The following is an 11099-nucleotide window of genomic DNA, read 5'->3' on the forward strand; positions in this document are numbered from 1 at the left end:
ATCACATTGCATTTTTAGCTGTATATTACAACCAGTAGAGGTGAATTACTCGCATAAAGGATAGAGAAGGAGCGTGGAACAGCAAAGGGGGGTTTTTAAAGAACTCCATATCAACATGGGTTTCAGACATTACTAAAAGGTGATCATGTTGCAGTTACTTTATTATTGAAGCAGAATAACCTGGTTAGTTATACTATTTGGTGAGTTTTGAAGCTTTAAATATATAATTTTTATGTTGTTCATTGCCCAAGGAGTTCTTGTGAGATATAAATCCCTAAGCCCCAAAGTGGAGCCTAAAGGGTGCCATGTGGTTTGGACTAGAAGCTTCAACTTGAAAACTCGAGGGCAGAAGTGGAACTTCTAATGAAGTGCTCAAGGGATGAGCATGAAGCAATCGGTGAATGAGTCTCTAAAAAGGGACATAAGAAGGACTGACACATGGCAAGTGTCATGACACATAGAAGTGTCAGGAACGAGTTTGAGATGGAGCTCTAAGATGGACTCGAGATGGAGTCCAAGATGGATTTGAGATGTAGTTCGAGATGGAGTCCGAGATGAACCCGAGATGCAATCTGAGATGGAGTCCGAGATGGACCCGAGATGGAGTCTAAGATAAAGTCCAAGATGGACCCCAGATGGAGTCTGAGATGGACCCCAGATGGAGTCTGAGATGGACCCGAGGTTGAGTCCAAGATAGACTTGAGATGTAGTTCGAGGTCAAGGCTAAGAAAGAGACCGAGACCGAGACTGAGACCGAGACCGAGACGGAGGCCGAGACCAAGACGGAGGCTGAGATGGAGACGGAGGCCGAGATGGAGATGGAGACCGAGTCTGAGTTCAAATCCATGTCCAAGTCCAAGTCTAAGTTTGAGTTCGAGTTCAAGTCCAAGGGTGAAATCCCAAAGTGATCATCTCCCAAACCCTAGGGGGTTTGGTGAGCTCCAAAAGTATAGTAAGGGGGAGGACTTTAGTGGTGTTAATTTGGCTAAGAAAGGCTAGTATGACCAAGGAATGCTATATCCATGTGTTGGGTGATGATATAACCATTGAGGAGTCCAAGGCTAGAGTGAATACAAATACACAAACAAAGTAGCTTGATGAAATGTTCAAAAGCCAGCTCTAGCTCCCTTGGGAGATCAAATGGTTAATGCTCCCAATTCAAGTATGGGTGGCACTACCTACTTGGATACCTAGCGTAGCTCATCAAAACCTCACTTTAACCACATAATTGGGGCACCCAAAAGTAGAAGGTAAGGAGAGTATCCACGAGGCTTGTGTCTTGCATAGGGCCACAATGTTTCGAAATGTCATCCCAAGGTCCTAATGTGGAAAGGAAGAGGAGAAGTTGTCTTGCATAAAGACCAAGGATATAGTTATGTGATAGGGAAGTCCTAGAAGTCAATAAGACTTAGTGGTCAGGCATTCAGGCATAGACCCAAGGGCAATGTTGATGAACACTGCCAAGGATAGAGAGGGATTTGGCAGGGACTAAAGAAAGGATATTGGGGAAGGGTGTTTTCTATATTTCCAGACATCCTAAGGACGTTAAGATGTGGTCATGGAATGACCACTCATGGATGGATGATTCAGTCTTTGGGAGATAAGATTGTGGTGCAAGTGGTCTTGGACTACTTGTGTGACAAAGGGGAATGGACATGGCCTTAGTGTAACAGGCAGATATATTAGTGGTACCTTTAGGTATTTGTCGTGGGATCAAACACATGGAGCATTTGGACCAAGTGTTATGGTAGAATGGCATAAATGCCAGTCATGGGGCTAGTAAGTCCTTAAGTTGGGAATAGGACTTATAGAGGTTGTAAATAAGACACCTCCAAGTGGTTGAAGGTATAATTAAGTGACTAAAGTAGAATGGAAAATTTAGTCGCTTACAACTTAGTATCAAAGCTATTCCTTAGTCTGACTATTATTGGTGGCCAAGTATATCACCACTTGTATTGACATTGGAAGGTCCTAGGATTAGGCCTATCTTCGAGGAGTAGCAAGTCGGGAGGACGTAGCTCTTCATTGTAATTCATGTGTGAACTTGTATGCAATATGGTAAATAGAAAGGGGCTAACAAGGGAACAACTTTGGGATCTTGGGAATAGTATAAAGTTTTCCTAAAAGAGTTGAGGATGTGATCCATATAAACATTTTATTTAACAAACTGGCTAATGTGGTTGTAGTGAACAACTACAATTGAGATCATAGGAATGATGGAAACTCCTAAACAATCAAGGAGTCATAAGGTTATCTTCATATAGTTGAGGCTAATGCTCATGAATTTGAGACTAAAATTAATAACCTTGGAAAGTCAAATATGGATAAAAACACAAGTCCTTAAAATAGTACCTGGGGCTAGCTTTAATAAATACTAGAACAACCCAAAAAGTTAGGGGTATATTTAAAGGATGAGTCAGTATTCTCATCATATAGATGGATAGTCCTAAGGAGCAAAAGTAGCCCACAGAGAATAAAGAATAATCAAGTGTCAAAGTAATACTTGCAACGATGATACTTACAAGTAGGATATGAATACAAAAAGTTATATTTCAATGAGTTAACACCTCAAAAATAGCCATAAGGCTAGGACCTTATGGGTCGTTAAATTAGCAAAGTCAAAAAGGCTAAATGACTCAAGTGGAATCAAAGAATAGTTCTAAAGGATTGATAAAAATATTTGAAAGAGGGGGGAAGTATCTAAATATGGGAACAGTGAGTATCTTATTGATAGCAAAATATGCCATACTAAAGTTTAGTTGTTCTTTTGAGGATGGTAAATGAGTGGAATATAGATTTTGATGAAAAGTATGCTGTTAGTAATGATAGTCATAACGATGAGGAAAAAACTCTCAATAGTGTCATAGTTGCTAGATTACTGAGGTTTAGAATGTCATTAAAGAGGTTAAGAATTCCATTAGGATTTCCTATTTTATATGAACTTTCAAAGGTTGAATCAATCTTATATCCGTGATTACCATTGGTAAATTAAGCATTCTATAAGGATTATGGTATTATAGAATGGAAATCATCATTAAATATTTGTGATAGCTAAAAAGTTGATTCTTGGTTGGAATTGTGAGAAAGTTGTTGGTCTCACAATTCTTATGAGGATAAGGTGAAGTTTGTTTTTTTTTTTTTGTGACAAAGCTCATGGACCATGCTTCTTTGTGGTGGAAGAACTACATCAAAACTACTTTTAAACCAATTTCTTAGAGTGATTTGAAAAAGTTTTTTTACACTTTGTTTGTCAAGAATTTTGAAAAAAATTATCTTGTGAACCAGTTGCTAAAAATCAAGTAGAGGACTTTGTCTTTGGATGCGTATGCCCAATAGTTCCATGATCTTTGCCTTAGTCTTATAGATATTTTTAATGAACTGCTAAAGGTGTAACATTTTATCAAAAGTTTAAGCTCAATGGATATGCACCAAAAAGTCAAGAAGGATTTTCCAAAAATGTTGATTGATGCTATCACTAAGGCTTAAATCTTTTTGCCCAAACCATTATTCAACTCAGTCAACTCTAGTCAATGGGATGTCTATGGGGTAGTCAACCTGCCAATGTTTCATATTCAAGGAAGAAATGGCCATTAGTATATCATGGCTCAAAGTATGGAGATAATAATAAGGCTAAGAAATTTCATTTGGACTAAGGGAAAAAAAGACAAGGTAGAGGGCAATTATTTTCATTATCATAAGGTTAGGCATTAGAACAAGGATTGTTTTGAAGAGGTCAACAAATGTTAAGGTGACTAGTGGAATTTATAGACAATATTCTTTTATGGTTATGAGCCATAAGTTTGATGTTATACAGTGGAATTGGCCTATTCGAGACAAAGAGTTGTATGTTGTGATTGTTGTTGTGAAGGAATGGCAACGTTATTTGTATGGATTAAACTTCCACTAAAACAGTGAAAAGGTTTAAAAATTACTAAATATTCAACACAAATTTTTATTTGTATTAATTCTACATTTATTAGTATAACAATTAATGTGGATTCAAACCATCAGTCTCTCCAATATTTCAATCATCAAAAGGACCTTCAAGGCCACTTTACTCATTGGCAAGTGTTTTTGCAAGAAATATTTGTTACAATACAATACAAGTATGGAGGCAACAATAAAGTGGTTAATACATTATCTAGGATAATAAATTCTATCTCATTCATGAAGATATCTAGCAATCTCTTGAGTGAGATTAAGGAGTTTATTGACTTTAGCTCCTTTATTAATGATACTCGTGTGAAGGTTTTATTGAGGGATGTCTTTACAAATTTGAAAGGTGACAAGTTTATATCATTTGTGATATAAAATGAAATCTTAGTGAAAAAGGGATATATAGTGGTTTTTCGTGTTGACAAACTTATCAAATAAATTTTGGTTGTCTCATGAGAGCCAAGTGCTAAGCATCTGAGGGTACTAAGAATCTATATATTGGTGAAAAGGCATTTTGTTTTGCCTAGGATAAAGTTAAATGTTGAGAAATATGTATATGGTTACTTGACCTACTAGATAGTCAAAATTAATCATCAAAAACTTATTGGCCTCTATCATCCTCTATGTGTACATAAGAATAAGTGAGATAGCATCTCAATGGACTTTATCATTGGTTTGCCCAAAACCTTTCAAAAAAATGATACTATGTGGATTGTTATAAATAAATAAAAAATGACTTAAAAAATTATTTATAGAGATTTAAATATAAAGGGAAAGGGTCTATAGACAAAAGTGCACCTCTATTAAGGATCTTGGGATATTTAAAGTTAAACATTCTTGGGTTTGAATAGTATTAGGTTGGATGACTTCCCAAGAAATCCAAATCTAAGAGCTTACATTTGGTATTAGAGAAAAACATGTTAAGAAATAATCTATAAAAATTTAAATATAAAAAGAAAGGGTTAACTATTGTAAATTGATATTGTTGTGGCTCCACAAGGTCTAGCATCACTCCTTCTCGCACCCATTCAGGCTCATGATCAGCATATAGTGGTGCAGGGAGTTGTTGTTTGTGTGGCCATGAAGCAGGTTGCAGTGGTATCACCAACAATTAGATAGTGCAGCCCAATGTCTAGATCACAGTTTGGTGGCCCTGAATGAGAAATGCTTTCTTTGAGTGTGTAAATCCTGGGCAACGGTGGAAATTATCCATCCCAGTAAGCTAGTTTATCTTGCCAGGGACATGGCAAGCAGTGAGAAGTTTGCGGTCAAGTATGTTCAACAGTACGGGTAGGCACAAATGTGGGCTACACACCCCACAACCTGGCTGGAGGTGGAAATGGAGTACCTGGATAGTAAGACAGGCTGGATGCGGAAACACTCTGGGATTAGAGGGTGGTGTGTCTGAAGGCTGCTCACAGGTGAAAGTTGGCGAGACAAGCAGGCCACATATGACGTGCATAGCAACATGCATGACAACAATGTTAGGTTCATTGACTTTGACTGGGCCATGGAGAGGGATCACTGTATCCAACCTTTATGACAACGATGGAGGGAGTTTGAACCAACAGGCCTATGATACAAGCATGATTTGTTCCTTTCACAATGCAGGCAGGATATGGAACTGAAGAATGTGTTTTTATTGACAGCAACAACAGAAGATTACTAGGCCTAAACCACTCTGGAAAGAAGATAAGTAAGAGATGATAGGGAGAAGAGAGTGCTCTATGCACAGGCTGCTAGTCAGATTTCAGCCACTTCTTAGTCAACACGCACGAGTGCAAGAGCTTTTAGAAGTGGTATCTTTTTGAACTCTTGGCGCTGTACGAATTTCTCGGCTTCACGCCAGGTTTCCATGCACAAATCCCAAACGCCAGGGCGTCCTTCCATGCCAGTAGCAACCAGTGCCCATCCCTGTACAAGCTAAACTTCTCGCCTCTCCAGATCAGCCTGGCTGTCTCGATAACTTGGTCGCTCAGAGGCAGCTGCTCGAATCCAGCTTTCTTTGCCGTCGAATCCCAGTAGTAGTATGGCCCCGGCCGTTCCACTCGATCCACCCCTTCACAGGCCACCACATTCATGATGCTCCTCTCCACAAACTTTCTTGCGAAGCCAAGCTCTTGCGGATGATCCTTAAGAACCTCTCCAAAACCGTTTAGAATGTTGGCATAGTACGCAAGTGTCGCCTCAAAGCGCTGGACGAAGAACGGGGATGAGACGTTGGGGTCGGCGTTTGGCAGAGACTGGATCAACAATGCCGGCTGGAGCTTGAGCATGCGATCGAAGAACACTTTCCTTAGATTGTTTGCTGCGGTGGAGTCGTCCCTCAAGAATCGCAGTCTCCTGTTTGTGTTGATGACCACAAACTCGTTCAAGCTGTTGCACTGCGGCTGTGCGAGCTCCCAAGAGTCTGCAGTGATGTAGTTAAACTCAAACGGAATCCCACACTATTCTGCGAACTCGAGTAAATGCTTCCCAATCTGTGCACCATCTATCATCCCAGACGAGTCGATTCCTGTCATCCTCAGCAGTGGAGCTCCCTCGGGTCGCTGAGATAAAGCTCGGATAAGCCACGGCCACTGGCTGCCATACAGTATCCCGTAGTCCACAATATGAATCCGCTTGGCTCCCTTGCACGCCTCGAGAATTATGTGATTCGAGATCACCTCGGTGGCGCTGAACCACGGGAGGTTCATGCACAAAAGCCCCACGTAGCGCTTCTGAGAAACCTCTCTGGACAGAGCCGAGTAGAGCTGTGAACCACACCCTTTAAGCCTTGCTACCAGTGCGTTGACGAAGAACAATGCGGTCCTTTTTAAGTGGCTGTTTTCGGATGTCACTGAGTTCTTGATCAATCCGATGAGATTGTAAACCTGTGCCGAGTTCCTGGCTGCTACTGCTCTTGCGCACTCTCTGAGCAAGCTAAATACTTCCTGGTCGACCTGTTCTTGATCACTGTCCGGAGACTGGACGCAACCTCTTATGATGGAATTCAAGTCGTCCATGTAAGCCTGGTATCTGTTCTGCTGCGGGGTTGCAACCTCCTGCTCGTCACTATCACTATCCCCGTCTAAAAGCATCTTGGAAAGGTAACTCAGCGCAGGATCGTCCAGCTGCAAAACAGGAGCCGCAACTGGAAGTGGTTGAATTCTTACTTGGTGTTGCAAAAGGGCCTTCTGCAGCAGCGGAATCAAGCTGCCCGTTGTCATTTGCGACCTGTAGCCCTCTTCCTCCATCATGACCTCCAAAGTCAAAAACCCTCCAAGCCGGAAAGAATTCATATACAAGTCAAAAAGGTGTTCTGATTTACCTCAGAAATGTGATCACAATTGATCACATTCCCCGAATTTCAGAGAAAGATCGTATCAAAAAAGTCAATAGAAGGATCAGTGACTGCATGTTTTCACATAAAAATGTGACGTGTTCTTGCCTGGATACATGTCCATCAAGCTCGTTCAGAACCTCGACGCGGAAGGCCAATGGATAGATGCTGGAAGGCACGCTCAGCTTGTAAACCGCCACCACCTTGGCTTCCAAGCCGCCATCACTGGGAACTTGGATCACGTTCAAATTCTTCTTCTGGCAGCTCACAGCGTGGAGCGAAAACTTGTCATCGCTGGAAGAAGCGTTAATCAGCTGGAGCGTCTCCCACGATTTCTTGCCAGTTTTGTATCTTAACAACAACGATTTGGCCATGTCGGGCTCGTACATCCAGTTGGAGTGCACAAAGCAGTGGTGCCGCTCCTGCAATCCAGGGATGTCCGCCACTTCCCAGGAAAGATGAGAAAACAAGCGCCCGCACGAGCTCACTACCATCTTGATCGACAACAAGGGCGTCGCGAAAGGCTATGGTCTCCAGCGATGGTGATAGGGGCCATCGATCCTCCACCGGAGTCCAGTTCCACCCCCTCACGGTTGCTACCCACGACATAGAGCCGACCCTCCATAGCCGGGGACATACAGAACCTTTGAGAACACAGCGTTGGCGCCGGGACGCTCCGTCGATTCGTGCATGCATCGAAGACGCCCACGGATTTGCTGTAGCCGAGGGCCTTGCACCTGCGAGTAGCTAATAGCTGTCCCGATCGAAGAGGAATATTTTTATCACCGATTCTCTCTGGCAATCGATCACAGCTTACCGGGGCCACAACGGGATTCCACTGCCAGAACGGTCACAGAGAATTGCAAGGCCGTGAAAGCGATCCAAGTTCCCAATGATGGCGGCTTGGAATAAAAACTTGTCACCTCTATGACCGCCCACATGATCTTCTGCCGGAACAAAAACTTGTCACTGCTGTCTCGAGCTGAGAAAACAATGGGCCACCACAGCACGAGGTCACAACCATCTTGCTGTCATCGACAAGGAGGGCGTTGTGAAATCTGTTTGGTGGAGGGGGGAGAGGAACCCATCGATCCTCCACTGGTTTGTATACCTCAGCATCCGGTTCCTCCCCCATACTGTTGCCACCCACGATGTAGAGCTGACCCTCCATAGCTGCGGACACATAGCACCTTCGTCAATGCAGCATTGGCGCCGTGACGCTCCATCAATTTGTGTGTGCATCAAAGACACTCACTGATTTGTTGCGGCCCCATCTCCCAAGAAGATAGAGCTTGCTGCTGACGGCCCTGCACTTGAATCCTCTCCTGGTGTCGAGCATGAAGCCCTACAAGGAGGAGGAGGTAATATCATCCATTCACTACTGGATTGAATGCAATGATCGGAAGCTCGTCCCTGAGCAACACCGTGGCAACAAGTGATTCCTTGTCCAATCCCTGGGCGGAGCAATCATCATAGAATTTGGCACTGGAGATGAGATTCCTCCATGCTCGGCTCACTTGGTACATCTGCTTGTGGGATGAGAGTGACACTTGTAGGAGGCACTGGTAAGTGCCATTGTTATCCAGGCCAGGGATAAGCAATACTATTGCTGCCTTTTACCCTATTGATGATTGCCACTTTTTCAACTGCCAAATTTTATAGTTTGTGGCTGATGCCTCTAGTTAATAAAAGAACTTATGTAACTTTTCAATCATAGAACAATGTCCTTTATATTTATTTAAAATAGAAGAATCATAGTAAGTGTGGAAAAAAGGGTGGAATAAAGATTGAAGGTTTGATTAGCCATAAATAATTATTAAGATTTGTCCTCACAAAATAAAGAAAATCATCTTTAAGGTGATATTGAGAATGTAAATGCTGAAATGGCAAATTATCAATAAATGATGTAAAACTTTCAAATCCATCACAATGCCTTTAGATTCATGGTTTAACTTTTAGAGCCTTATGAACCTCATCAAAAAAAGGTAAATTTTGTTCTGCACTTTGTGGACACTAAACATCAAATATAACAACCACTAACAGCATGAAATCCTCATATAAAAAATCCATAAATGTTAGAAAAATAAACTTGTAAGAAACATGGTAAAAGAGCAAAGAAGAGAGAGAAGTTTGAGAAAAAACATTAGTATCAATTATAGAACTCTTTAGGCAATAAACAACATCAAAGTCATATATCTAACATTTCAAAAAGAGGAATCTTATCTCTAATACCAAATTCTACAATGATTGCTTTGCAAAAGGGTTTAATGAAGAGCCATAATGATCCTCAAGCAAGAGAACAAGCTTTTGATCCTAGTGTTAAATCCCAGTAGCTCAAAGAAAGTGTGGGTGGTTCTTCCTCCTCCACCACAGGACTTCAATGACATTGGAGGATTTGATTGCAAGGCCCTTGGCAGAAAGCTCTATCTTATTGGAGGATGGGGCCACAGTAAATCACTGAGTGTCTTAGATTCACACACGAATCAATGGAGCGCCACAGCACCAATGCTGTGTCCTTGATTCTTCTTTGCGTCCGCAGCTATGGGGGGTTGGTGGCAACCATGAGTGGGAGAAACAGGATGCTAACGCAAACAATCTGCTGGAGGACCAATGGTATCCTCTCCTGCCATTGCCACCGCATGGGACCATGGCCTTTTGCAATGCTCTCATCGTGGATGGTAACAAGAACGTGCTGGTAATGGAGAGACACTTGTTTTCTCAGTAGAAGACCATTCCTGGGAAGTGGTGGACATGACTAGATTGCATGGGTGCTGCTGTATTGTACATGCGAACCAGATGTACAATGCTGACATAACTAAATTGTTGCAGAGATATGACAGTGGCAACAACTCATGGGAGGCACTCCAGCTGACAAACACTTCTTCCAGGGATAGCAAGTTTGGGTTCTGCGGTGTGAGCTGCAAGAAGAACATCTGGGCAGTCAAGGAGGATTGCAAGGTCATGAAAGTGATCCAAGTTCCCAACGATGGTGGCTTGGAAGACAAGATGATGAAAGTTTATGAGCTCAGCGTGCCTTTCAGCAGCAATCCATATCCATCATTCCAACTCAAAGTTCTTCAAGCTAGATGGATCCTGGAACAGCTACTATCTAAAGGAAAGTTCTTTACATGGATGTCGTGTTTGCAGCAAATGCCCAATAAAGGCATGTTCTAAAAAGATGGTTTTATCTCATTTAAGGGGGCATTACAATGCGCTGAGGTGGCTTGTAGGGAAGCAGCAGAGCATTGTGTTTGTGTCACTCCAGGATGCTAATGTTTATTGGAGTGTTTTGCAAGAAACAAAAAGAGGCCTGGGCTTAGCTTCAAGTATATGCAGGACATCTTGGTTTAGATTTTGCTTTCAAGCACGTTGATTGATGGTTTATTTTGTCCAGATTAAAGTGGGATGAAAAAAACTAACACTATCTAGCATACACTCTTTCACTTTAACAGAAACTTCAGATGTCTTCCAAATACCATTCAGGTTTTTATTTTATTCTACAGCTCTTCTTTAAAATGGGATTCAATAAGTGAGCTTTGGAATGGATACAAAGGATTTGCCAATGGTGCAGCTATACGTGAAGGTGGAGCTAGGTAAATTGCGGGACATCATTTAGCAGGGTGGACAGCCAAGTCGTTGTGGATGTCGAGAGGAAGGTGCTGATGACAAGCTGTGGTCATCCTGGATTGCCTATAGAAGTCTGGGGGTCATACAAAGTGGTGTCACCACTAAAAACTGCACCAGAAGGCGAGTGGAAAGCTCAAAGTTGAGGAAGCCATGCTCCCCCTATCATGCTGTGTCCAAGAGTGCCAGAAAAATCTCTTATATCCAAGAGTCTTGC

The 11099-nt window shown here is 42.1% G+C and overlaps 1 protein-coding gene across 1 annotated transcript; it reads right to left on the reverse strand.

Annotated features, from left to right (window-relative positions):
• Positions 1 to 5726: 5726 nt before the first annotated feature.
• LOC9639427 (scarecrow-like protein 33) lies at positions 5727 to 7172 on the reverse strand. Its single transcript, XM_024665072.1, has 2 exons — positions 6425 to 7172; positions 5727 to 6346 (listed from the first exon to the last, which is right to left on the reverse strand). Exons 1-2 carry the CDS (start codon positions 7170 to 7172, stop codon positions 5727 to 5729), a joined length of 1368 nt encoding a protein of 455 aa, XP_024520840.1.
• Positions 7173 to 11099: the final 3927 nt, after the last annotated feature.

The sequence above is a fragment of the Selaginella moellendorffii genome, unplaced genomic scaffold, assembly GCF_000143415.4.
Source record: "Selaginella moellendorffii unplaced genomic scaffold, v1.0 SELMOscaffold_118, whole genome shotgun sequence".
NCBI lineage: Eukaryota > Viridiplantae > Streptophyta > Lycopodiopsida > Selaginellales > Selaginellaceae > Selaginella > Selaginella moellendorffii.